General features: G+C 43.3%; 3 protein-coding genes and 1 non-coding gene across 5 annotated transcripts; 2 read left to right on the top strand and 2 right to left on the bottom strand.

The window, feature by feature from the left end:
• Nucleotides 1-60: 60 nt before the first annotated feature.
• On the bottom strand, nt 61-13,129 carry rrbp1a (ribosome binding protein 1a). 2 transcript variants are annotated; one of them, XM_078104077.1, is made up of 27 exons: nt 12,722-13,129; nt 9,878-10,985; nt 8,761-8,915; nt 8,506-8,628; nt 7,966-8,118; nt 7,680-7,798; nt 7,384-7,537; nt 6,417-6,555; nt 6,091-6,275; nt 5,960-5,994; nt 5,800-5,875; nt 4,979-5,016; nt 4,801-4,882; nt 4,657-4,697; nt 4,484-4,562; nt 4,300-4,389; nt 4,120-4,206; nt 3,947-4,036; nt 3,779-3,871; nt 3,622-3,672; nt 3,450-3,530; nt 2,999-3,082; nt 2,707-2,784; nt 2,019-2,102; nt 1,693-1,791; nt 1,219-1,362; nt 61-1,117 (listed from the first exon to the last, which is right to left on the bottom strand). In XM_078104077.1, exons 2-27 carry the CDS (start codon nt 10,965-10,967, stop codon nt 1,079-1,081), a joined length of 3,489 nt encoding a protein of 1,162 aa, XP_077960203.1. In that variant the 5' UTR covers nt 10,968-10,985; nt 12,722-13,129; the 3' UTR covers nt 61-1,078. The 2 variants fall into 2 exon arrangements, with proteins under 2 accessions (XP_077960203.1, XP_077960204.1); XM_078104078.1 differs by lacking the exon at nt 2,707-2,784.
• A 3,039-nt stretch (nt 13,130-16,168) lies between these two features.
• snx5 (sorting nexin 5) lies at nt 16,169-22,434 on the bottom strand. Its single transcript, XM_040178378.2, has 13 exons — nt 22,259-22,434; nt 20,837-20,941; nt 20,620-20,730; nt 20,413-20,534; nt 20,178-20,301; nt 19,431-19,526; nt 19,227-19,332; nt 19,048-19,123; nt 18,919-18,958; nt 18,732-18,818; nt 18,103-18,262; nt 17,927-18,012; nt 16,169-17,551 (listed from the first exon to the last, which is right to left on the bottom strand). The coding sequence occupies exons 1-13, from the start codon at nt 22,292-22,294 to the stop codon at nt 17,501-17,503; spliced, it is 1,200 nt and encodes a 399-aa protein (XP_040034312.1). The 5' UTR covers nt 22,295-22,434; the 3' UTR covers nt 16,169-17,500.
• Nucleotides 22,435-22,671: 237 nt separating this feature from the next.
• Nucleotides 22,672-25,682, top strand: mgme1 (mitochondrial genome maintenance exonuclease 1). The gene is made up of 5 exons (XM_078104075.1): nt 22,672-23,472; nt 23,560-23,797; nt 23,880-24,012; nt 24,559-24,689; nt 25,063-25,682. The coding sequence occupies exons 1-5, from the start codon at nt 22,959-22,961 to the stop codon at nt 25,109-25,111; spliced, it is 1,065 nt and encodes a 354-aa protein (XP_077960201.1). The 5' UTR covers nt 22,672-22,958; the 3' UTR covers nt 25,112-25,682.
• A 339-nt stretch (nt 25,683-26,021) lies between these two features.
• Nucleotides 26,022-26,140, top strand: LOC120821146 (5S ribosomal RNA). Its single transcript, XR_005712501.2, has one exon. It is a non-coding gene; the product is annotated as a 5S ribosomal RNA (ribosomal RNA).
• The last annotated feature ends 1,268 nt before the right edge of the window (nt 26,141-27,408 follow it).

Genomic DNA, 27,408 nt, shown 5'->3' with positions numbered 1-27,408 from the left:
GGCGCTAAGGGTTGGTTTTAGCACCTAGATGCATACCAGTGATTGTCACATGTAGACCGGTTTAACCAAGCATTGCAATTAATGCTGTCATTTATTTGTAGATTGAACATTACATATACATTTTTCAGCAAAAAGTAACTTGGACTTTTTATTGTGGGAAACCATTTGTTTCTTCCTGCAGCCATATTTGGATTCAATGGTGTATTAATACTGTGAATAAACTGCGCCATCCTTGTAGTCTCATGCTCTGAACAGATACAAAAATAGTTGAGTTACGGCTGAAGTTGCTCTCCCTGTAACATAATCCTAGATTATTCTTGTTGACACAGCCGTCTCTGCTGCTTCTAGTGAACGTGTTCAGCTGCTGCGCTACTTTCATTACAGCCAAATCATGCTTGAGGACCAAACTCTTCACTCAGCCACAAGCTTTTTTTTTATACCGCAAATCAAACCATACATGGCTGAAGGAGGTAAAATACTTGTCTAAACATTCATGCAACTTGCATCTAAAATGGTGGGTGTTTGTCACGTAGCAGTACTTCCTGTTAGAAACCGACGTCAAAGCAGATGTACAGTCGGATAATTCACGTTGGCTTCCTGCCTCTCAGCAAAACTGAACAATGAATAGAGCTACACTGAAGTTTATTCATTCATACAAATTTGACGAGTGTCAGCCAGCTACAGGGGAAATCAGGCCCTAAAAGTAATGAAACATTGAACCATAAAAATGTTCCCATCATTCAACCACATAGAAAAGACATACAAAGAAATTGCACAGGTTGATGTACGTTTGACGTACAATCTGTTTCCCTTTTTTAACACTGAACTATGGGTTAATGTCTGGAATATAAGGCAGGGGGGGATAAATAACTTCTGACATGGCCAGAATTCTTGATGGAATGTTTTCAATAAAGATTGTAGCAAAATTACCTAATCGTGCCTTAATGTTCATATTATCAAATATTTGATTCCTACAGTTGCAAAGTATGCAATCAACTACAGTATAAGAAATGGAATGCATAACTATGGTAATCATAAGGCAAATTTGGCAGTTTTGGTGTCTGCAGTGAACTTCTTCTCAGACGGACGTTCCTTCCTTCAGCTCCACATATTCTTCCTTGAAGACAAAAAAAATAAGCAGTGTGTTAGAATTGACAGTCATACCGAAACGTTGAGCTTACAGGCGCCTGCGTAGTCTTGCCTCGGCAGTCGTCTCACCTTTCCTTCCAGGTGCTCCTGCAGGGTTCTCACTGTGTCCCTCTCTTTGGTCAGCTGCTCCTGAGCGGCTTTCAGTAGCTGCTGGAGCTTGGTGGCCGCCTGGCCCAGATCTTTGGACAGCTTCTTCTCCTTCTCCAGGCGCTCCTGTTCCAACAGCGGTAGCAAACCGTGAAGCAGCAGGCAGCAAGGTTTAAGAGCGTTCGATTTATTCAATTAACGGTAACATCGCATAAGCATTCAACTGAAATAATTCAGTCCTACGCTCACAAGTCATTTTTGCAGTACACACAGCACCGTTTTATTCATCACAACAGCAAAAAACAGTCCAAAGACTGTAGTCTGTCCTGCTTTGGTGCGCTTGCCCCAAGCTGTACATTCTGTATTTGGCCATGTACTTGATGTGTATTATATGTCTATATATTGAACAAACACAGTTTGATGTTCGGATTCTTCTGCCGTCATTAGTTACCACACCTTCAGCTGTGGAACATCTTCTGCGGCAGATTGTGATGACTCCGCAGAAACGTTTAGAAGGTCCAACTGAGCCTGAAGTTCTGTTATAGTCTTCTGGGCCTAAAAGGTTGACAAAACACAGAACGTTTTCTTCACATACATGGGAGAGCGGGGTTTTCAAAGATATCCCGTCCGCACAAGCATTTCATTTTAATAAACGTTGCAAGATAAATGATGGTAGTTAGCGTTAGCTCAGCTAGATAACGATGAAAGGCACCCTGGGTAGATTGAGCTCACTTAGTGAAACAGGCCTCTGGTGTGACGATAAACAAAACAACGGCGGCTACCTGATCAAATTCTTCAGAAAGCTGCCGTCTCTGAGCCGTCTCCCCGTGCAGCTTCTCGGTCGTCTGACTCAACTCGTTCTGGAACTAATGGGAGATAAAAACAGCGCACACACACACAAACAATAAATGCAGAGGTATATGGTTAACACATGCATGGATGCATGTCTGTGCAAACATTGGGTGCAAGCAGTAGCTCTACAAACTCACACACACACACACACACAAACAAGCCATTCGACCCGTGTGCCGAGTTAGTGGCCCCTCCGACTACTTCAGGGGAGACGCTTATATTAAAACACAAACGTTCTGTTAATGTTAAGAATCGCACAAACAAGTAAGTGAGCATGCTGAAATGGGGTTAGAATAAGCGATGGTTAGGGTGTTGTCGACTCAGTCGATGCAAACTGTGGTCGGCACAAACAGCCGCCGTGTCGGAGGATTACTGGACGGACTCAAGACTTGAAATGGTGGCGTTTGTCAGTGTACTGGAGCCACATCGTTGACTTACGACGCGACTTTGTGTCCACTCAGACTACAAAGAACGTTTTTAGCGACAAATCAAGTACAGGTTTATTTGGGGGGGAATTTAGTATTATTTTATAGCAAACAGATCTTAGATGCGTCCCAATCACTGTCCAGTACTCTTTGACATGAAGTGGAGGGTGCCCTGTGACCTTTGCACCCTGACCTGACTGGGTCGAGCCTCAGATGGGCCATTCTGTTCTCGCTGAGCCTGCTTCGTGATCTCGCCCAGCTGCTCTCTGACCTGAAACAGGAAGCCGTCACTGGTTACATAACCTCCCATCCGTGGAATCCTCTTTGGGCTACACGACACCCAAATGTGTAGGATAAAAAGGAATTTCCACAAACTCCTCGTCGTCCCATAAACACCACGTCTTCCTCTTACTTCAGGTACCTTGGTATATGTCTATAAATAATATTGTCCTGGGGACGGGAAAGCAAGTTGGCAGTAAAGTCACCTGTGCAAGCTCCTCCTTGTGTGCCTGGGCCTCCTTCTGGGCCAAATCCAGTTGGCGCTGACCCTCCAAAAGCTGCAGCTTCAGCTGAATAGAGACCAAAACATGTCAGACAGGTATTGTATTTTATTAAATGCATCACAAGAGGTCGATCCCTTTAAATATGTAAAAAATCTCTAGGATTTCACAAACTCAAGAGTATATCAAGCTTGAATTGGATTCTAGATCTTATTAGACAAACAGTATAAAATAATAAATTCAAACAGTGATATTATTCCTACAGAATGTTGCAAGAAAACATTTTTTGGATTGTGTTGTTGAAATAACATTTAATACAAATATATTCCAATGTAAAAGTTGACTTCTTTAAAGGAAGAGTGCAACAGGGGAAATGCTACATTTTTAGGAGCAGTGTGTCATCTAGTGAGGTTGCTGTGGTCTGATCAGATTTAACCTTGTCAATCTCCTCTGACGTCGCCTGGTCCTCTGACTGCTTCTCCAGCTGGGCTTCCAGAAGCATCACCTGCTCCTTCAACTGCAACGAGAACCAAGACAAACCGGTTCACACATTTCCAACCGGCTGGCTAAGATCAAGGGCCAATTTAAAGTGTGAAAGAACTCTTCACCTGCGCTGCACTTTGTTTTTCTGCCTCCAGCTTGCTGGCCTTCCCCAAAGCCTGGAAATGTGAGAGGGACTACTGTGAGGTAAAAAACACAGAAAGGAGACCAGCACTTGGGGAAAGAAAATGTAGCGAGCGATTTGGAGGAAACCGTAGAACATACCGCACTCAGCTGTTCCTCTGAGTTGGCCATCTTTGACTTCCATACCAGTTCTTCTTCCTCCACACTCTTCTGAAGGTGTTTCAACATTCCTTCCTAATGGAAACAGGATTTAATTAAACAAATCGGTTTTACACGGACGTTGAAACTTAACTTTCCCCACTCACTGACCGTCTCAGCCAGGACTGTCCTGTACTGTTCACACTCAGCCTGCAGTGAGCCATGTCCCTCCTCAGCCTCCTTCAGTTTCCCGAGCAACTCCTGAGACAAAGCAAATATACATTCAGAACTTATTCTGCCGGATACAAGTATGTGGCAAGTAAGTCTATAAAATCGTGGCTTACGGGCAACGCTGTGCCCGACGGAGACGCCTGGATCTGCTGGCCGAGAGTCTCCTGAGCCTTCTGGGTGAACACATGTAACCAGTTGGACTAAGTGAGGGGAATAAGAAGACATGAAAATAAATCATGGGCACATTATCAAACGATAAAAAAACGATTACGTCTTCTCCTGGGAAAACCTACCTGCTCCATCTCTACCGCTATCTGTGGGAAGAGTGTCTGGAGAGTTTCTTTGGTTTCACCTTTGAAAGCGGTCAGCTCTGCCGCAGCGCTCTGGTGAAACAATGGAGTCAATCGTCATCAGGAAGGTGATTAAGCAGTAGGCAGATTCGTTTGGTGAGCCACTAGAGTGTTAAGGCGGCCTTACTGCATCAATAGACGTCTTTTCTTTCACTTCTCTCAGCTCCTTTTGTAGTGATGTGACAAGCGCGTCCTTCTCAGTCAGGCTAGCCAAATAAGCAAAATAGTCAAAATTGACATCTAAAACAGACCTAAATAAAAACTGTGATTTTTTTTTTTAATATGCCAAAACCCATTTACCTTGCCTGTAGCTGTCCCAGCTCTGTGGAGGTATCTGAATGCTGAAACAACGCCGGAATGCAAATTAGTCGCAGAGAAAACTATTTTTGTTCCTACATGGCAGCTCTAGAAGTGAAATGTGACACATCTAGAGGTTTCACTTACTGGTGTGCTGTTAAGTTGCACCAGCTCTTCTTTGAGGTTTTTAAGTTCATCCTGAAGCGATGTAATATGGGCAACATCCTCACTAGAAAAGGGACAAATAATTTGGATAAAACTATAAATAATGTAAGTAAACAAAAGGTGTGGAGAATCCACAATGAGTCAAACGGAAGCACCATACCTCTTATTTCTTTGCTCTAGCTCAACAATAGTGGTCTCCTGTTGGAACAGCCGATTATTTATGATTAGTAGTATAGATATATACAAACACACACACACTACTTTAATAGGTACACCTTGCAAGTAAAATATTGGACCGCCTTTTGTCTTCAGAACCGCCTTAATTCTTTAGCATACTTGGTCCATGTTTACATGATCACATCACGCAGTTGCTGCAGATTTGTCGGCTGTATCTAGGTTGCGAATCTCCACCACGTCCCAAAGGTGCTCTTGGATGGAGATGTGACTGGAGCCCATTGGAGAACAGAACCTCATTGTCATTGTTCAAAGCCAGTTCGAGATATGAGCTTTGTGCCGTGGTGAATTATCCTGCTGCAAGTAGCCATCAGAAGATGCTACACTGTGGTCATGGATGGACAGGGGCAGCAAGAATACTATATAAACGCTTCTGTATTTAAATAATGCTCAATTGGTACTAGAGGCCCAAAGTGTGCCAAGAAAATATCCCCGACACCAGCAGCCTGCAGCGTTGAAACAAGGCTGGATGCATCCATGCTCTCATGTTGAACAACCACGGTGAGTCACTTAAGTCCCTTTCTTCCCCATTGGATGCTCGGTTTGAACTTCAGCAAGTTGTCCTCACCACGTCTACTGGCCTAAATGCATTGAGTTGCGGTCATGTGATTGGCTGATTAACAATTTGTGTTGACAAGCGATTGAACAGATGTACCTAATAAAGTGGCCGATGAGTGAATACATTTCCCTGAATAATCGTTACAAGTTTTGGTAATACATCCAACAACAGATGTTAGCAACACTTACAGCAGCTTCCTGTTTCAATCGCAGTTGCTTCAGTTCCTCGTGGAGGGTGTTTAGCTGATTGGTTTTCTCCTGAAGGCTGCAGACGACATACAGTAGCATTTCAATCAATACGTCTCGGGAGCTGAGGTCAACTCTGAGGGGAGGTGGCTAAAACGCTTACCTGTTATTTAGCTGTTCCACCTCTGCAGCATTCACCTGCAGAATCAGACACAGCAAACATGTTCAGGGGTTACAAAGTCTTCAAGCCTCAGGGCATTTTAGAAAAGTCAAACCGACAACAAAAGGTCTTACCACGTTCTTATCATCCTCCTCCTTTTTGGTCTGATTGGCTTCTAGCAGTGAATTGATGGAGGCCACCTGCTGTTCCAGCTGGCTTTTCTCTGTCTGCGTCTCCTGCAGCTGGGCAGTGAGTGCATCCACCCGAGCGCTGCGCTCGCTGTTATCAGCCTCCAATCTCCCGATGCGGACTTGGTACTCTGCAGGGACAAAAATCACAGTCACAACCCATTCTACATTCGACGTCCTGGTATATAGCCCCAGAATCCCATATATACGTTTACTATTGAAGACGTTGAACCCTGAACATCCTGGTCACTATTCAGACCCCATTGTCTGACCTGAGAGCGTGCTGCTGTCCTGCTGCGCGTTGTCCAAGGTAGCCTGCAGGCTGTTGTTTCTGCTCTGTGTTTCCCTGAGCTCCTCGCACACCTCCTCCAACTTCCTCTGCAACACCTGCTCCTTCTGCTCATGGCTGGCCTAAGAACGACGAAAACCATCCAAGATGTGAACAACAGCAGGTGGCAGCAAAGATTCACAACATTATCCTACTTGGCCACATTGATTCCTAAGAAAATTGGTGAATTTTTTGATGAAACATCGTATGGCAGCACACTTAGAATAGAAAATTTCCACAATCACAATACGATTTCGCTATAGGTTATGCAACAAGAAAACCTCAAGAAAATTTCCATTGGTCACAACATGTTTAAAGACCATAACCTGTTAGGACGCATGTTAGTAAATGATTCACTAAGGGAACACTTGAAGCGCTGACTCACTTGTGCCACACGAGCCGTAATAGTTCAGACTAACAACATTCCACCAGTAAGTGACTGCTTAAGCGGTCACTTATATTATATATATCTAAATAAATATACATATTTAAAAAGTAGCAGAGAACGTAAGAGGGGGGGGGGTAATGTCTGAAAGCCCTGCGTTGGTCCTGCTGTTCGCAGCCTCTTACAGGGGGCTGGAGAGGAGAGGCGCTCGGACACGCACACATTCCAGCCGGTGCTGCCGAGAAGCATTTTTCCCTGACGCACCATTATATTGTGTGGCTTCTTTCCAAAGCAGCCCTGAGCTGCGTCGTTACAGGACAATCAAACTCCCAATAACAAAAGGAGGGTAGGCGTACAGGTATGAGACGTTTGCACTTTGGGTTTACTCTGTAACCAACTGGCCGCACAAACAAGAAACACCGTTTGTAGAATAAAAAGGTGTAAACGTTTGTTTCCATGTGGAAATGTCATCCTGTCCAATGTACTGTATGTGTTACGGTGTGGTGTTCCCACAAGCCAGGCCAACCTGCAGCAGGGAGAGCTGCTTCTCTACAGCGGAGAGCTTGGCCTCTAGCCCTTTCCTGATGTGCTCATCAGCAAGCAGACCTTCCGTCTTCTCTCCAAGCTCTTTGGTTAACTTTGCGCATTCCTGACGCAGCTTGGCCAGCTCTGCGTTTTGCCTGAGGACAAAATGAAAGACACGGAGGGAGAACGAGTCAAACATTAAGAAAATGAGCAAATCTTCAGTGCTCCCAACACACCTGAGTTTGTACTTAATTTGCACTTTCATTGCTGTGATTACGGTTACAGGGAATCACTCACTTGCTCTCAGCCTGACTGGTGGCTTGGTTGAGGGCGTCGCGGAGAATGGAGTTCTCCTGCTGGAGACGGGCCAGCTGGGCATTGGGGCCTTTTTCCAACTGGTCCTGTAGGCTGACAACCTGTCAGATTGTGTTAAAGTGTTTTTTAAATTAAACCAGCCACGTTGGACTCGTTCCCCTTTTGGAGAATGGGGTTCTAAATAGACTTAAAGACTTAATTACAAACAAAAACAAGAAAAAATATGATACTATATTAAGGAATTGGTTGGTTGTTTGGTATAACTGACCTTAGCAGTGAGCCCCTGGGTCTGCGCCACGTGGTCCTGGTAACTGGCCTGCATGCGTGCTTGCAGAGCAATCATTTCTTGCTCCCTCTTACTCAGCTGGGAGCTCAGCCTGGTCTCCACACTTGCCACCTTCGACTTCTCAGCAGACAGCTCCTAAAAAAAACAGAGCACGGTAAGATTCAGTACTTTCACCCATTGGCTGCCACGGATATTACAAGAGACGACTTTGAAATTGAGTCCTTTATGATTTTTAATGCACGTGCCCAGGGTCTTGCAGTAACCACGCGACGTACCTCTAGCGCCACCTTCAGGACAAAAGGTGAAGAGGGCAGCAAATGTGAAAATTAACCCTTTTAATTCAGGTAATTGCATGGGGGTTTCTTCCACTGACACCTTCAGGCAAACGAAAACCTCTTGCCTAACTAGGGTAAAATAAAAGGCAAAGATTGTCCTCCAAAACACAATTTTTGTTTTCTGATGCAATGGGTATTAGGAGTCTCACGGGCAACCAGGAGGGCTACAGACACGTGAACTTCTAACCTTGGCGAGTTCTCTTTGGCGATTCTTTGCCGCAGAAGATTCCTCTTGTTCTGCCGCCAGCTGTTTCTCCCTCTCCTCCAGTTGTTTCTTCAGCATGGCCACCGGGTCTCCTTTCTGAGTGGCCTGAAACACGTTACGTACAGAGAAAAATAAAGTTGGTCTCCTTTCCCAGCATGCACTCAGTGAGCGAGCACCAGCACATTCCAGCTAGTTTTGCAAATGTCCCTCCTCATCCCCGACTCCAGCTTCCATTACCTTGTGCCAGGTCTCCTGAATGATGCCAACCTTCTCAGACAGGATCTCGATGAGCCTATGAGCCTCGACCTCACTGAACACCATGCTACTGATGGTGGACACCAGAGCCTTGTAGGGCAGGTACAGGGGCGCGTCGGCAGAATCCACCGCTGCCACTAAAGAGGCAAACACAAAACATTTCAAGGAAGCCCACAACACGTGTGGCCAATTATCAGTTTATAGATTTTGTATAATAAACCATTCCGGAGTTCATTAGGCTCTCGTAAGTGTGAATTCCTACACTGCCACGGGGAAAACACCACGTTGCCCCTTGTCCTTGGGGTCCGGGCAGCATCGGATGGCCAAACGATGGGGCACTGTGGCACCAGGCGGAGACAAGCCTCGGGCAAGGGAGAACCCCCACTACCCCCCCCGGCCATTGTAAGGGCACTGAGAGCCTTTGTCAGCTTAACTAAACAGGGCAGCGGTGTTTGGACAAGCTAGCGTGCGCTATGGCCGCCAGGGCCGAATGCCAGAGATTACCAACAGACTGCCATTGGCTTGTATTCCCCCCTTCAAGTTCTTCAGTGCTGCCATGGTGAGTGTATTGCGTGCAAGCTGTACAGACATACCCGCCCCCCCTCCAAACACTTGAATGCGATCACCAGTGTTATGGCTAATGCAATTCCTAGCACAATAACAGTTTCCACCTCATGGGAAAAGGCTAATTCCAAACAATAATGATCCAGAGTAATAACATTGATAGACTACAGGGGCTTTGGTCCATAGGTTTGTGGGTACGTTTGTTTGGGGGGGAAGATGAATCGTTTAACAGGAAAGGAAAATTTAGCAGCAGGCTTAGCAGAGACCAAATAACAAGCATCTTTTAAAATATAGTAAAAAAAAGAATATTGACATAGAGATATAGAGGGGAAGTTAAGAAGAACTTAAAGATGGTGAATAGTTAATCAAAACTGATGTATCATTTTATTACTGTATCATTATTTCCCCATGCTGAACACTTCTGTATTTTGGAAGGACTTAATCATTAATAAGCCCTTCAGAGAGATATCCGTTACACTGTGTCCATGTTCAAGTGCAAAATGATCATTTCATTTCTCTAAACACATCTGCTTACCAGCTTCAGGCTTCTTCTTAGAGGCCTTCTTCTTGGGCTCCTGAACCTTTCCTACAACAGCCGGGGTCTGCTGAGACCCAACTGGGGGCACCGCCATCCCTGCGACATCTTTAGTGACAGCTTCCTGCACCGGGGCAGTCTTGGGTGCAGCAGGTGAAGCCTTGGCTGCGGCCGTCTTGGCTGGGGCTGCAGCAGTTTTTGTGGGGGCAGGGGCAGACTTAACTGGGGCAGATGCAGGCTTGGCGGGGGCAGATGCAGGCTTGGCGGGGGCAGATGCAGGCTTGGCGGGGGCAGGGGCAGGCTTGGCGGGGGCAGGGGCAGGCTTGGCGGGGGCAGGGGCAGGCTTGGCGGGGGCAGATGCAGGCTTGGCGGGGGCAGGGGCAGGCTTGGCGGGGGCAGATGCAGGCTTGGCTGGGGCAGATGCAGGCTTGGCTGGGGCAGATGCAGGCTTGGCTGGGGCAGATGCAGGCTTGGCTGGGGCCGAGGAGGGCGCATTTGCTTTAGTCAGGGAAGACATGGGGGTCTGGTTTGATGCAGGTACTGAGGAGGACTTGACGGCTGCAGAGGCAACCACAAGTGGGGCCGCTTGGGAAGAGGCTGGCTCGGCCTTCGCCACCTTCTTCTTCTTCTTCTCCTTTGGGGAGGGTGCAGGTGAGCGCTCGATGACAGCAGGGCTTGGTTCAGGAGCAGTCGTTGGCTCAGGAGCTGCTGTTGCTGCATTTGGCTTAACATCTAAATCAGGGACACGTTCTGGTTCGGGGGCAGCGGCTACAACTGGGGCGGCAGCGGGCTCAACGACCACGTCGGCCTCAACGTCCTCTTGAGTTTCATCAGGCTCTGGGATTTTTCCATTCGGCTTATCCTCTTTCTTCTTCCCACGGCCCTTCTTCTCAGATACTTTGTCCTTCTTCTTCTTGTCAGAGCGGGCGGAGTGTATCTTACCCAGCTCGCTGCGTTGTTTAGCCAGCGCTTCCTCGTAAGAAGTCTCCTTCATCGAGAAGGTGGAGACGAGAGCAATCCCGAGAGCGGAGATCACCATGAATCCACCAAACACCATTATCCCCAAGGTCTGGGGGTCATAGATATCCATGGTTCAATTTCAGTTGACCTAAAAAGAAATTGGCAGACGTGTCAACACAGTAAACAACTTACGACTAAATCATACAGCAAATAATACTATATAATACCAAAAGTATTTATATGTGCCGTGGCAAAATCAAACTGAAAGCAGCTTTATTTATTGAGGATTTGATGATAGAATTGTAGAATTGTGACGAATCGCAGCAGTTTCCTTCAAAAGGCCTCAGGGTGTCACTATTATACCCATAAAACCTTTGCCTTGAGGCTGGCCACATAAGGACCAGCACATCTTACAAGCTAAATCTATGGATACAGCTGAGATATGGAAAGTTTACTTGATCCTGTGTCGGACTATTTGCCAGTACTCAAAATACGCTAAAATGATTGGTGCAAAGGACCTCGCTGATTGTATGAAAAAGGGGACTTAAGACAAATCAGCTATTTATAATTTAAACCAAAGCTAAATATAAATGTACGGCAGGGAAACTTTCAGAAAACATTTTATAGCAGTTGGCTGGTAGTTAATGTAAAAAAATAAATAAATAAAAAAAGAGCATAAACGTATGTATCCTTCAACTATCCCTTTGAGGCTCTTGTTACAAACCAGAATGTTTAGCCTGCGGGGGATGATTGTTGGTTGACGGGAGCTTAGTCCCTACAAACACATTCTTTCATGTATTCTTGCATAATCATTAGGGCCAACCTTGCTTGTGTTACAGGAAGGGAGGTTTATCCCTTATGAAAACATATATATATATATATATATATATATATATATATATATATTAAAAAAAGTTCAACGTGGGCCATTACTGAATTTTTTTATTTTTTTAAATCGAACAGTGTGACGTGGTAAAAACTGCTGAGTCCAGAGTCCGTGTTCGTTGCAGAGTCAAATCGCTTCAAGCGAAGGAAAAAAAAAGGTTTGTACTGCCTCCTTATCTGTGACGTCACGCGTCAGCCTTGGCTGAGAATTACGACTTCCAGTAAAAACGATTTGTAGTGACTTTCCGAAGATGAAAAATGCATCTCTGGCTCCGTGAGAGACGAACTCTGAGATTACGTTTGTTCGTAATGGTTTGTAACCATTACACACGAACATATCGAACTTTTGCTGCATTAACGTGAGTTCGTGGAAAAGAAAAATCCATCTTTTCTTTCAAGACGGTAATGGTGTTTGGTTATTTCAGCATACTTAACGCATGTGATTATACTTGCAAATTGAAACAAAACAATTCAGACTTGGATAAATTACTTTAATGCATATTAAACCAATCGACTTCTACTAGCGTCCCAGCTAATTTATATATTAGTAATGAGTATCAGACTGATTAATGCTGGAATTCCAAAAGTGTGACGACAACTAAAAAACATTTCTACGGCTAATGAGACACACTACGTGGTAATCAATAGGAACATATTAAATTAATAAAAAAGTGTGTGCATTCCGGTTATTTTTCTAAGGGAACTGCTTGGAACATTACTTACAAGCTAGCATTGGAGCTAACGATATGAATCAATGAACTTGGCTACGGTCCTGCACAATAGTGTCGCTTTACGTTATTAAACTGCGCCTCAATAGCCATTGAAACATGGCAAATTAAACAGTGAGGGAGGGGGGGAATTCCAAGATAAGTTCAGATAACTTTGACGGCTTGTCTCTCCGTATTAGTTGGTAGCCCAAGGAGTTAGCGATCGGTAGCTTCCCAAGCTAGCTAAAACTGGCTCAAATAAATAGAAAAATTCCAGAACTTCCACACTTACCGTGGCGGTGATGTCGGCTCGCTTCTGTGGAATGGAGAGAGAGGAGTGGAAAGCCGCGTTGACTCGTGACTGTTAAGTGAAATTACTTCTGCGTAAAGGCGATCTATTTATCCAGCTAACTAGCTTCTTCTTCTTTTTCCTCCTTCTTCTTTTCTCTCTCCCGACGCTGTTCCCCTCGCTCCGCTGGAGGATCCGTGGTCCGCTGTGAAGTCGTGGCACTTCGAGCTGGCTAGACGTGTTGGCCCGGCGCCCCGGAGAGCTGCCATGAATCCAGGGCGCTTCTGATTGGCTGTGACGCGACCGAGCCGGAAGTGAGCGCGCTGGGATTTGTAGTCTTCTTTTTGAGAACGCCGAGGCACGTCTACTAGGTGGTTTCTATGTCTAACAAAAGGTTTGTTAAAAGTGTACTGTGATATTATTAACTCGAGACAATTGGTCGAGTACAGTCCTTTATCCAAATATTTTGTCCACCTTGAGAGACGTTATACTTGACACCTTTTTAAAGAAGCAGCTGCGTGGCAGCAATCAGGTTTTTTCTTGCAAAGAAATCTCGCTTCCCTTTTGGTTTAGAATCATGATGATCAAAATCGGACCTCAAAACTGTCTTTCGGTATCATTTATGCAAAATGTATCAGTTTGTTCTATTGCAGCTCTTCTTTGAACCTATATGAGGTTTAAACTGAAAGAAAAGCCAAAGATATTTTGTCATATCGAAATAAAGTATTTTTTTTCTAATTCAGCCCCACACAGAATATTGTGAAGTGTTCTATCGTCATTTGATTTATAAGTCCTCTGGGTTTGACCAAAACTATCCTTTATCTGTAACACAAAACGTGCTTGCACTATACTGCTTCAACTATAGGCCTGCTATCATCACTGGGTTTGTTTTCCACACCCTTTATTCTTCTAACAAAAGTAGCACATGGGAATCATAATGAAGTAGTGTTAATGTGACTCATAAGAAACATGCAAAGGCATTGTGTGCCTTTTATGTCATAATTAAGATAACAATGAAATACACACCTACCTCCGTCACTCATTTGAAAAGTATTTTTAGAAGCATAATTGACTTCCTCAAACTGCCTAACACTCGTCATACTGAGATGGTCTTCGTCAACAAATTGTGTTGTGAAATAGGCCTCACAATACTCAATATACCCAATTCAAGACGTCCACTATCACAAAAATACAGCATCTTGAGAAATTCCAAACAACTTCAACTGTACCAAGTAGATGTGACTGACTACTGCTCAACCTGGACACCTGCTTGTTTTCTCTTCTACAACATATCAATGATATTCAGCTGGTTTAGTTTGTCAGATTGTTTATGAAACCAACGGCCTTGCCCTGTGCCAACCAGTGTTACTAATTACAAATCCATATTAATCCATATCTGGCCACTGGTTACAGCTATTGTTTTCATCTTTCTCATACCAAGTCTGCATTGCACCAGCTTTTAAAAGTTTTTCAATTTGGCTTAATTAGCTCTTGCTGTCGTATTTGTATGTTGTGATAATCAAGAGGATAACTATTACTAACGGCATCGCAAGAACGTCTGTGAAATATGAATGATTAATCACACCCAAAGTATTTCTGTTGTGTGATGTATTTGAAGTTCACATTTCCCACACAGTTCACCTACATATCAGTTGACATTGATTGTATTATGTGCATGGAAACAAAAGACTGCGGTCTTCCGTTACACTTACTGTATATCAACATACTTAGGAGGTAGACAGGTGGGGGGAAATAATTGAAGGAAGCTGTATAGCTGTGATGGACACAACGATGAGTCACCATGTTGTCTTTCACCAAGCAAGTACAGAGTTCAGTCATGGCAGCCTTGCAGGTGACCCTAGAGTGTGCCCCGTCAGAGGTCATGGTTTCTATTTGAGGAGGCCTTCGTGCTTCATGCCTCCTCCTTCTGTCTACATTTGTTTAAGACTTTTTCGGTTGAACACTGTAGAGCTTTGGGACATGAAGCAGCTGCTCTCACAGGCTCAGTCAGCGTAACTAAGAAGTTGGTTCTTTACAGTTCACTTATCCATGATCCTCAGAAACACCTGACTTTCCTGACACGACCTAGCATGAAATGGCACATATGAACTTTACCCCCCCCCCCCCCCTCCCCTATTATTTGCTTTACACTTTTGGTCATAGCGTTTGATTATGCTTTCCCCAATTCCTAAGCCAGATAGTCTTAGAGGATAGGATTCTGATTTAGAATCATTACAATGGAGATGAATAAATTATTAATGGCCAGTCACTGATTATTTTTCCAAAAGATCTGAAAATGTTCAAAATCTCCTTATGACAAATTCAAACCAGCGAATCATCTAAGCGTGCCCAAGGGGAGATAAGCACATTCATAAAGTCAGCAAAATAAGTCTTTGAAGCAGACAGATTAGTTCCTTTACTCAATTGTAGACTAATTTTTACACAGTACAATAATGCCTTAGATGATTTTTTTTCCGGCTATTAGAACCAGAACGGAGGGAATTCTTTATTATAACACAGCAGCTATGCAAACGGAACATGAAAAGAGTAAATTTAGCTCTGATACTTCTTTTTCATATGGGTATATACTCAGATCGGAATTGCTCATAATGAACTCTCTACAAGGAACTACCAGACCGTGGCACCTGAAAACAGGCACGTCGTCTTACGGTCTGGGAGGCCTTGTTCTTTGGTTCCGTCACAGCATTAATGTACATCCTTCAGAAACTATTTGCTCTGATCCCAGTTGGTAAATGTTATCAGTTTGCACTGATAATGTGTTACAATCCCATTGGCTCTTGTCTGTGGTTGCATCCAATCAGTGAACTGACCAAACAAGTTACTGTGACTGCACTATTAGGGACGTCAATATTGACTAATCCATCATGGGCCGGTACCGTATATATTATCTCTCTCAATCCACGTCACACTGAGGTTTAACCTTTTTAAGCTGTGTGTCTGAGTAATTATATTATGACAGTTCATTCTGTGTGCTGCTTGTCTTAATATATATAGTGTTTTATCTTTAAAGGGTTTCACTTGGGCTGTAGTGTTAGCACAGACTGCTTGTTTCGGTCATGTAGCTTAATGCAACTCATACAGTAGGACTTGAAATGTGCATTCTGGTAGCGGTGGTGATTCCCACGAGCACGCTGGCATTTCCTCATAGGGTACCAAATACAGCAGACAGTCTCTTCACAGAATCCACCAGGGTCAATGGATTTAACACAAACTTTTGTGCATTCAGCGGTGTTGAGATTCTTGATCCCACACAGGAAAATCTAATGGATAACGGATGCCGAGGATGGATGACATCGCCACCTAGTGGTATGACAGGGAACTCTTTAAAGTGCAGATGTACGTTTTCGTACCACAGAAAACATGTGTTATTGTTACTTTAAAAAAAAGCTATTAACCCACTAAAGAAATACAAAATGAAACCAATCAATCTTGGGAAAGTAGGATTTATTCAATATCATTGTTACATATTTATAAAAAAAAGGCTAATGTTCTGTAAGAAAACACAATGTAAAGGAATTCACACAGTTGGAATCCATTAGAAATACATTCAATTTCTTAAAAAACTATAATGCATTTCAACACTCCACTGAGCCTGGTCGTGATAGTAGAGTGCATTTTATTTATTTAGTGCATCGTTGTAGAAATTGTTTAAATAAACAAAATGTGTAGAGGATCTGGTAAATATATCAGGCCTGATACACAAGACCGTCCGTATCAATAACCAAAAGTGGAATCTAGGGCAAAATTAAGAAAACAATAATTACGGACAAAACATTAATGGGCATAGTTGGTTAGGGTGAAGAAGCTGCTGAGGACACGATACATGTAGTAGATGGATAACACATAAGCATTGTGCAAATAAAGACTAAAAGCCGATTCAGTCATTACTACGGTGGATTTCGCTAGATGCTCAATCATCCAACTGATGACTTGTTCTCACCCATCTACAACCCTAAACCCTGAATAATTTGATTATTGTGGGATCTGAAGGCATTTTTTTACAAACAAGAAGGTGGGGACAGATCCAACTGTCTATATCAGAGATGAAGTGCCGCTATTTTAGAACACTTGATGTTGGATGATTGGTCTTATCTCATTAGGTCAGTCGTGAGTTTCTAAGAGTTCATTTGTCATTGCTCTAATCTCCAGATCATGACGATGTTTTATTTCCTCTAAGCACTAGTTTTGCTTCTGTAAATCTGCTCCATTACCAAACAAAAAAGCCCCAAAAAGACTTATGGAAACGCCCTTAGCCTAAAAGAAAAAGAAAAATGAACAGTACCAGTCATAAGATTGGACACACTGTCTCATTCAACCCAATGAGAAGTTGTGTCCAAATTTTGAATGGTACTGTGCTTAAAAGTGTAGAAGAGCTTTGAGTTCAAATTTATCGAGGCAAAATCTGATGAAAAAGGCATATGTGCAGAAAATAGAAAACATAAAATTAGAAAAAAAGAAGAAAAAAGATTAACCTCAATTGCCTTAATGCTGGCATCCTCATTCTCCGGATGCATTCACATCGAGTTAAGACTTCCATAAACAATGGGAAAGGAGGGACCGCGGACCAGAGGACAGGGACTGTAAACATGAAAACATTCTGCTCACAAGACACTTGGTCTCTAGCAGGGTTTTAAAGTGGCATCAGCCCCGTGGATGGGATCAAAGGTAGGGCCTGGATACGCATCCATGCAAGGCCCCGGGGACGCCAGGATTCCATTCACTGTGACTGGTCCCTCGGTGATGGCAGCGGAGGAATACTTGTCAGATGCTCTTGAGCAGGTCAATGCATCCCTGCAATAGAGTCACGTTGTTCTGTGGACACAGGAGAAAAACGGTATTGACACTCCGGTCGTCTCACCAAATAAAACCTTATGACGCGTGCTTCCGTCCTGGTTACAATCAGGTTGTTGAATGTCCTATCCACATTGGCAAGTGCAAACATGTATTTTTAAGGTGCTAGTGGCTTTATAAAAGTATGAATATTTATAATAAAACATTTATTCGTAATTTATGACAGTTGATGACGAGGAGTGAAATTCCACTGCTGATGGTGTTTTCTGGGATACATGTGGGTTGATTCAATGACACTATGACTGTTATGGTAATTGATTATCAAAAGGAATCTACATATTTTGGACACAAAGCGTAATTGTGTAGAAATTGGGTCGGCTGTTCTGTGCCGTTCACCTTGGCATGTTTTATCTCCAGCTCGGCCATCTCGATCAGGTTCTTCCTGAAGGCCACAACGCGCCTGCCCTTGAAACTGGTGAGTTCTGTGAGGAGAACGATGTCCGGTTTAAAAAGGGATTGCATCCGATTAGTTCATTACATTTCACAAGGAAGCGTGCACAGAATGAACGGACCTTTCTTTCCAGAATCCGAGAGTTTGTCAAATTTCTGCAGGCACTGCTGCTGGTGCTGCTCTGCCTGGGGAATGTCCTTGCTCTTCAGTCGAGCCTTATCCAAAGCCTTGTTGGAGTTCTCATAGTCCACTAACGCCCGAGCTCGCCTGTACAGAAGGTCCTGACATGTTCCAGATGGTTTAAAACATGAGAAACTAAAATCATAGAGAGACTTAACTCGTCTTCATTTGGAAAATATCTAGCAATACATTAAGCTCAAACTAACTGCATGTTAGCAACATTTTACCAGCAGATGTGCTTGACAGAAAATAGTAACTATCAAGGATGCACACACTTTTTTTGTAATGACTTGGTTTCTTGCTGCTCCTCAAATACAAATATTTGATTTGAATAAATCCATAATAAGTAATTGTGCTGAATGAAACCAATATGAACATCTCTGATTGCATGCTGTTTATCTTCAATTCATCATTGAATATAATGATGAATCAGCCATACATCGCAATACAGCTTTACTCATCAAGAGCAAGTAAGCAAAAAGCTGTGTTTGTTGCAATATGTATTTGTTATTTCCATGAGTCTTGTTCTGCGCAATGTGTCGCATCGTGAATCTGGGGACCTCGTCTCACCTTGGCAGCCTGGATGTCTCTCATGTAATATCTGAGAAGCTCTGTGAGTTTCAGCTCCTGGTCAGATGCTACTCTTCCCTCTACTTTCTGCAGAAACACAAAAGAAGACAAGTTGTGGCCACCAAAATGTACGTACTAGTCCGACCAAAATACGACACCCCTGGCTCAGTAGGTTCATTTTACGTACTCGGAGCTTCTCAAACAGGTCGGCCAATTTCTCCAAGTGCCTGAGGAAAAATGTTAAATGCATAACTTTGAAAACTTAGCACAAACTCTGTCCTTGCATAAAAATCATGAAATTATATATTAACCTCACTTTTTATTTGCTGTGGTATCATCAGCAGAGAGAGTGCTCAGAGTGGCAGAGATGTGGATGTAATCATCCGCAATATCTGTAAAATAAATTAGCAATCAAAGGAAATTCTAAATGTAAAAAGGGGATTTATTCCACTCAAAGTCTGTGATAATCCGGCAACGTTAAAAACCCTGTCGTACTTTTGTGCGAGCGCGTCATTTTCTCGGCTTTGGCAGTGGAATCCTTTATCTTGCTGTAGTAGTCAAGCAGGAATGTCTTCTCTTGCTCAAAAAAATCATCCACTTCCTGTGTAGGACACAAACCGAAAGGTAATTGGGGAAGTGGCTACAACATTGCGACTGTAAAGACACATGTACTGTTAGTAGATCATGCGCAAGTCTCACCTTTATTCCTGAGATAAGGACCTCATCAGCTGACTTCACCATGTTTTTAAAGAATCCGCCAAACATTTCCTTGGCATTCTTTCTTCGCACAGTTAGCTAAAATGACAGAAAGGGTACGTGTAAAACAATGACTCGATAACTATGTAAAACGCATTATATGTTATTATGGGAACTAAGTAAAGAAGTTTGGGATTTTATCAATACTTTTATTTGTGTCTTGTTGTTTTTTTTGCTTGTCCCTCCCTCACTGAGAGCAAAACACTCGACTAGATCACGACTCTTTGCTGTCCTTCCTCCTAAACGGTGGAATGAGCTCTCTGATGACATCAGGACCGCAAGAGAGCCTTCACATCATCCACCGCAAACTAAAGACACACCTCTTCAGACTCTACCGTGACTGAAAAGACTAGCTGTTATATATAGGAAGTTGTAGATTTAGGTTTAATTGATGAAATGACACTTTCTTGTTCTTTTGTGTCTGTATCCTTATGGCTGAAATGCACTAACTGTAAGTCGCTTTGGAAAAAAGTGTCAGCTACATGTAATGTAGACAAACTTTCAGAAATAAATACTTTAAATCTTAGCAAAGCTACGTTAACAGCAAACACATCCAATGACAAAAGATGACATAGACAACTGCTGATCCCAGCAGGATGTAAGCCATGTGACACTAGTCTCCCGTAAAGTCTACTTCCTCTTTACCAACTGACATCTCGGGAAAGGAAGTCAGCAGAATGGGGAACTCACATCCTGGTCATACTCTAAGAAAATCTGGAAGTTTCGGTCTTTGCTTAAAAAGGGGTGAGAGGACAATCTCTGCAGGAAGACTTCGTGCACTTGGACGGTTTTCTTGAACACAGCCAGGTACTCACTGAAAATAAAACCAAACAGATACAGCAAGGTGTTTTAAAAAAAAAAAAAACTAACTCAACACGGTGTATAGAATACAATGCACGTTGTTTCAGTCGTGCGTCACACTCACGCCTCCAACTCCTGCTTCATTTTAGTGTACTCCTCCTTGGTCATAGTGGCTTCACCTTCCCCAAGTTTGTGCATTTTCTCTCTCGGGCTCTCAAAGTCAGGCTTTGGGGGCGCTGGAGGAATCTATGGATGATGAAGTAGGAAACAAAACCTTACTTAAGATTCATGACAGGTTGATGCTTAATGCGTCTTTAGAAATCCAACTTACAATTAGGCCAGCATAGTCCTCCGTCTCAACCAGAGTGTCATGTAGCCAGATGAAGTCTTCATGCTGCCTTGGTACGGAAAAATCTGGCTTCTGGAAAGAGCTTAGTGTTGTCTGGGAACGGACATAATTCCATTATATTTTCATTAGGAAAACAACATATTAGCATATTATAAATGACTTTAAGGTGAGTAGCAAAGTTATGTTATTTTCACTTTACCTTGGTATGGACAGTAAACTTGACTTTGTCCCTTTCACAGAGTGCATCAGGAATGTCGATGAGAAGAGAGGCGTCATGGTTCAGATCTACGGACACGGAGCGCATCTAAGTAGAAGGAATAAACCAAGGTTACCAAAAACACGTTACCGTCAGACCGTATGTATACAGACAATATCAATATTGTGCTCAAATGTATTTTTCATTTTGGTTATGGTCATTTAGTTCTATATCTTTTTCCCCACCATGATTCCAAGTGCCATTCAATCATTTTGATTTGGTTTGATTTGACAATTCATCTACAGTGTTGCCTCTTGACATTCCTGCAGGCTGCCGAGGAGTCGAGCTTTAAAAAGTGGGACTGCATGTAGCACGGACATCAACAAAGCACAGCTCATAACTGCTGCATTTGATTCAGTCAAGCTCATATTCAGTTGGCATTCATACTTAAACTATCTTAGTATCAGCCCGTTCTTTCTTTGTGTCTGCGAGTTATTCCTCAAACACAAATACACAAACAGGACAGAGGAATGTCCCGTTAGCAGCCACAATGTTTATAGCCTGAAGCCATCGTCATCCGACACCCTAATTCTGCAATTAATTAGTTCTACAACTAAACAATGAGGACATGTTGGACGTTAAATGTTTAAATGGAAAACACTTGAGACCGGGAACAGTCTTTATCAATAGAGCGCATTTATGTGAAACCTGCCTTCGTCCATTTGGAAAGCATTCTTGAGTTTAGAGTTTGACGTGTCTTTATCAGGGTGTTTGGTAAAAGTTTTGGGAGGAGTTCGTTTTGGATCTCAACAGTAGATACAGAGAAGGAACAGTTTCTATCATTTATATCGTTGCTGATGAATGCGCGCGCGCACAGGCAGACACACACACACACACACACACACACACACACACACACACACACACACACACACACACACCTCCTTCACAAAGGTGTTTATTCGAACTAACTTTAGGGGGTCTACTTATGTAACTAGTATCGTCCCCATGATAAACTTATTTCGATAGTTGGTCATTTTAGCTCACTGGAAGTCACCAGAGTTGTCAAAAGCCAATGTTGCTAGACGTTAAGACGTAAAACAAACTATAAATGAATGCCACTCAGGCTAACGTAATGTTGCGTGTAAGTTATCTGTGCACTAAGGGAAAAAAAACATTGACATTAACACGTACAGCATGTCAGGCAAATAATACGATTCGACAGCCATGGATTAATCGATAGCACAAACGTCGATGGGGCGTTCGCTAGCTTTAGTGGCTAATGTTGAGCAGACAGAAAAACAAACACAAGTTAGCGGCAATAAGTTAGCCTTCCTGCCAACCGCTAACGTTAGCTAACCGTTACCTCAATGCTACCTCAGCTGACTTCCGCTGTCATTTAGATGCAAGACACGTTGAACTGACCTTTTCCTTGTTGCTTTCGTCTATGCTGGATGTCATGATGACACTGAAATCGACAGCACGGCAAGAACAGGCCAGCAACCAAAAATAACAAAACTCTAAGCAGGAAGCTCTCCCTCTGCCGACTGGTTAGATACCCGAAGAACTGTCATCCCGTCCCCCCCCCTCCTGATGATGACAATTAAACCCCGCCTTCAAGTGGATATGATTGGACAAAATCGACAACAAGTACAACCATTAGTTTTTGACCGTGTCACTCACACGACCTTCACTTTTCCATTCATGTGGTTTAATATGAATGCGTTCTGATAAATAGTTTTTTAAACGAAGACTGTATTCTGTTATCATTAGCAAATGGATAAACGGTGAGCGTAAAAATAAATACAAAGTAAATTGTACCAGCCAACTCTGAGCGGGCACCAGTGGCGTCATTGATTCACTATGCATTGTGGGTAATGTAGTCACTACTGTTACAAATACCCGGAAGTTCAAATCACTTCTGCGGAAGTTTGTGCTGCCAAATAATAGAAACAATGGTGTTTGTTTGGACGAGTTGCCCTGGGACATGTTAGGGCAAGTATCGTCACCGAAATGAAGGAAAGACTCCTGTGAAAACACCGAAGCATCTGTAGTCTAGGCGGTGGGTCCGGATGGCTAGCTGGTAGCTTAATCTGCTCTCTGCTTGTTCTGAGAAGCGGTCACAATGTTGGTTGTTAAGCGCGTGGTGCGCTTTGCGGGAACCGCCGGCCCGCGATGCGCCGACCTCTCTGTGAGCCACTTATCTGCCTGCCACCGCCTACCGTCCCCAAAGAGACACAGCCCGTACAGCTCGGTGGACAGTGACCGCTACTCCTCTCTCGTCAAGTCGGTCATGTCATCCAGGGTCAGTTCCCAAACCCCCGAGAACCTGCAAGCGGAGGACGAACACGTTTACGGACCCGTCGTCAAAGGTCCAGCGCCATCCTCCGGAGCAGCAACGAGGGTACCCAAAACCCTGCACCCCTTCTTGCACCCTCCCGAGACTCTAGAAGCCGAGGAGCCCGAGACGGGACCACTAACCCGGATTGTATTAAACCGAGAAGGCCGGTCTTCCGTTCCGAGCGTGACCCGCGTTCTTCAGCAGACCCTGTCCAAGGAGCAGATCTTCTACCTGGAGCGCTGGAAGAGGAGAATGATCGCAGAGCTCGGAGAGGACGGCTTCAAACAATACAGCCAGAGTACGTTGTGCAACATCAATCTAAGCTGCTGTTGAATTATGTGTGTGTTGTGGTCACTTGGATTTGGGTTCTTGTTTTCAATTTTAGATTTATTCAAGCAAGGGAAGCTTTTCCATTCAGCCGTTGAGGACATCCTGGCTTCGGGGGGGACTTCCCAGAGCAGAAACGCTTCTGAGGCTTCAGAGCATCCACTGGAGGTCCAGGGGTACCTGGAGAGCATCTCTCATGTGCTGGAGGACGTCACGGCAGTGAGAGCCACTGAAAGCACCGTGCATCATGACGCACTGAACTATCTGGGGATTTTGGATTGTGTTGCTCGCTACAGGTAAATATTGTGGTTTGCAGACAACGGTAGACTGAACTATTTCCATACTAGACTTGACTCCAGTGTAAATCCTGTCTTGCAGGGGTGTACTATGTGTCATTGACTGGAAGACTTCCGAGAAGCCCAAACCTTTCCTGAGCAACACTTATGACAATCCTATTCAGGTGGCAGCCTACGCCGGTGCGTTGAACAACGACAGCAACTACAAGTACCAGGTGATCTACTGGGAGCAACGATGTGATGATATTTTACTCCTCTGCTTGTGTTGGAAAAATTGTTACTCGACACCAGCGCAAAATTATTAAACAGGACATGAATTAATAATACTTGCAAGTAGGAGACAGAATTGACAACATTCACAGGTTATGCATCAAGGCTACTCAACGATCCTCTTCTCTGGCGCTGAAAGATAATCATAATAAAACGGGGGGTGGGGTGCAACACCGAGTAATCGATCTTGGATAATGGATATAGACCGTCATGTTTTTCCACCTCAGGACACACATTTTACCCCATGAGTCACCACGAGATTATCTGGACACTGACGCCTGTGCATCTTGGCTAATCAGATGTACACGGGTATCGTTGCACTGCTGACTATGACTTGTATTTTTCCCCAACGGTTTGTCATTCAGATGCTTGACATATCTGTCAGGTCCTGTACTCAAATCATGAATTAAATAACATTCATCTTGTCTGCTACAGTGTGTTGAACAAAACTTGATGGGATGTCTTACCTCACTTGTTTCTTCTCATAACAGGTTGAAAATGGGCTCATAGTTGTAGCCTACAAGGATGGCTCTCCCGCCCATGCTCATCAGTTGAGCGCAGAGCTGATGTTGCACTACTGGAAAACTTGGTTGATTCGTCTCGAAGAGTTCATAGAAAAAAGGTAAAACAATGAGGAGTGTTTTTTGTTTTGTTTATTCCTTTAAAAAAAAAAGTTTTGTTTCCACTTTGTTTTTAATCAATCATGAATTTAATTCGGGAACAATTAGGCAAAATGTACTTCTAGTAATTTCTACACTTGAACATTACCTGTAGCTCCATCACAACTTTTAATTTGGTGTACTCAAAGCACCAGAGCAGTCTGACAATAGTCTGATGAATAATATGTGAAGCTCCAGTTCTGTCCTTTTTAAAAACATATATAATAATAACAACTGTAGATCTCAAGCTCCCACCAACTATGTTTTTTAAAATGTTTTCATTAAGTAAAATATTTCTACACAATTACCAATGACACTTTTTAAATCTCATTTCAGATCCAGTCACGCATCAAGTGCTTTTGAGCAAAAGGGATTCGGTGTTTGAAGAGTTCATAGATTTGATAAACCCAACAGCCCCTCACCGGGTTGCTCTGGCTGGGAGTCTCCTAGCTACTGTGCTGCTGATCAGGACTTTGGCCTTTCCCTCTGTGCACCGGCAGAGTGTACAACGAGGCCAACGCACACAGATGCGCCGGTCAGGATCCAGAATGCAGCTTTCCCTTCCAGCACGCGTCCAGCACGCAGCAGCAGGGGGAGTTTGTGAGCATGTTCCGGATCATCCGGAATGTGTCCTCCTTGCAAACTTAGGCGTCTGATTCACAGAGCAAACTCTCCAGAGAGCTGAGTGAGATCCCTGAGCTGATGCAAAACAGAGTGGTCTGTTTTTTTAATGAACTGTTAAACCAAAAAATAATGATTTAGTCACACACTAGACATTTCACCTTGGTTGATCTAGCTACCTATAGAGGGAAGGCTGGATACATCCTGCAGTGTCATCAGGTGACACACTGCCATTTTTCTGCTGTACACGCCTTTGACTATTTCCATGTGGCAAGGATTTATTTCTTGGATGGAAATTGTAGAGGAAATTCTTTTAATAAATGTATGAAAGTTCATTTTGCCTTTCGTTTTAGTTCTGAGAATTTCTTTGATACAGGATTAAAGATTTTACAGACTTTACCAGAAGTCAACTTTGTTTTAAGAAACCAAAAAGGCGGCAGATGTTGATGCATTAGGAAATCAAGTAAGACGTTGATGTGTATATTTTACATAATCATCTTAAAATTCTGGGTGGCAGAAAAGTCAAACTTTTTAAAAAAAGGGATTCACTGATAAAAACTAAGAAAGACACATAACAACAATAAATGCGTACGTAAGCACGCACCCAATGCTACGAAACGTGATACGAGTGTGTGTACTCAGGTTTAAAACGCACTCTGGCAGGCTGGTTTCTCGCTTACGGCCATACCACCCTGAACACGCCCGATCTCGTCTGATCTCGGAAGCTAAGCAGGGTCGGGCCTGGTCAGTACTTGGATGGGAGACCGCCCGGGAATACCAGGTGCTGTAAACTTTTATGACACTTTTCTTTGCAAACAGCAGAAGTGGCTCCTTTTTGCGCAGTAAAGAGCTGATATTGTTCTGCAAATTTGAAAATATATAACACATGAGATTGTAACATTTATGCAACGGCGTAAAAGTTGAATTTAAGTAGTAGAGGGTTGAGAGAAGCGATTTAGTATAACTCATAATTAAAAAAAATATTTCACAAATTTCAAACTAAGTATTTCATAAGCCTGTCATATGTAGTTTATAATATTAGTAACATTTATTCAAGTACTCTACTATTGTATTAATTTGAAATATTCTATCACGTTTACCGGAAACTGCTCTTATTTTGAAATCCGTTCTTACCCTACACCACTACCGTAATGCCTAGTGTACTTCAAAATGACTGCGCAAAAAGGAGCCACTTCTGCCGTTTCAAAAGTGTCGTAAAAGCTTACAGCACCTGGTATTCCCAGGCGGTCTCCCATCCAAGTACTGACCAGGCCCGACCCTGCTTAGCTTCCGAGATCAGACAAGATCGGGCGTGTTTTTTTTTTTTTTTTTTTTTTTTTTTTTTTTTTTTTTTTATTATTTTTTAACAAAAGGTAAAATGAAATGAAGCAAACTGTTTAAATTTACACAGTAGCAGGACTCACATCACAGCAACACATGCACCTAAATCAAACAGAGAAGCAAAACCAAACAACACAACGAGGCAATACACCAGTACAAAATCAAATCCCCACAACTCTGAAGAATCTCCGTGGTGGAGAGGCAGGACTGCTAACCGCAGTCTATCCGTACCTCACCATCACCCCGGATCCTTATGAGGGTGCTGCCTGCAATAAACCAACTCTCAAAGTCATTCTTTTCCAATGCTCCGTGCATCATGTTGACATCCCTCTGCAAACCACTCTTGAACATGCTCCAGACGTCGGCCCTCCTCTTCTCATAATGGGCCAGATTTCTCCTCATTTTGACAGCAAACCTTGCATGGCTCAGCATGTAGTTTAAGAGACTCACCCCTTTCATTCTCCCTCCAACCCCAAACAGCCACAATTCCTTCCACTCCATTCTCTCAACATATCTTTCTTTCCAGCACCTGTTGATTATCCCCTTCAATCTCTCGAAATACACCTGCAACTCCGCACATTCAGCAAACTCATGCATGCATGTTTCTACTTCCACTCCGCATACATCACATTCTTTCTTCACATTCACATCAAACTTACTTATAATTAAGTTGTTAAAGACCCTGTTGTGTCTTAACAGAAAGTCAAAATTCTCACATTC

The sequence above is a fragment of the Gasterosteus aculeatus genome, chromosome 6 (genome assembly GCF_964276395.1).
Source record: "Gasterosteus aculeatus chromosome 6, fGasAcu3.hap1.1, whole genome shotgun sequence".
NCBI lineage: Eukaryota > Metazoa > Chordata > Actinopteri > Perciformes > Gasterosteidae > Gasterosteus > Gasterosteus aculeatus.
The sequence above is the reverse complement of the archived record's forward strand: the minus strand, read 5'-3'. Positions and strand labels throughout refer to the sequence as shown.

Coding starts and splice junctions, on each gene's coding strand:
- rrbp1a (XM_078104077.1), bottom strand. CDS start 10,967: ATGGATATCTATGACCCCCAGACCTTGGGGATAATGGTGTTTGGTGGA. Junction 8,119..8,505: donor GCCAAAGAGAACTCGCCAAG/GTTAGAAGTTCA, acceptor TGTTTTTTTTAG/GAGCTGTCTGCTGAGAAGTC. Junction 3,083..3,449: donor CGTCAGAGGAGATTGACAAG/GTTAAATCTGAT, acceptor GTCTCTATTCAG/CTGAAGCTGCAGCTTTTGGA.
- snx5 (XM_040178378.2), bottom strand. CDS start 22,294: ATGACATCCAGCATAGACGAAAGCAACAAGGAAAAG. Junction 18,819..18,918: donor ACCTGTTTGAGAAGCTCCGA/GTACGTAAAATG, acceptor GTGTTTCTGCAG/AAAGTAGAGGGAAGAGTAGC. Junction 17,552..17,926: donor TGGAGATAAAACATGCCAAG/GTGAACGGCACA, acceptor CTGTGTCCACAG/AACAACGTGACTCTATTGCA.
- mgme1 (XM_078104075.1), top strand. CDS start 22,959: ATGTTGGTTGTTAAGCGCGTGGTGCGCTTTGCGGGAACCGCCGGCCCG. Junction 23,798..23,879: donor GATTGTGTTGCTCGCTACAG/GTAAATATTGTG, acceptor CCTGTCTTGCAG/GGGTGTACTATGTGTCATTG. Junction 24,690..25,062: donor GAAGAGTTCATAGAAAAAAG/GTAAAACAATGA, acceptor ATCTCATTTCAG/ATCCAGTCACGCATCAAGTG.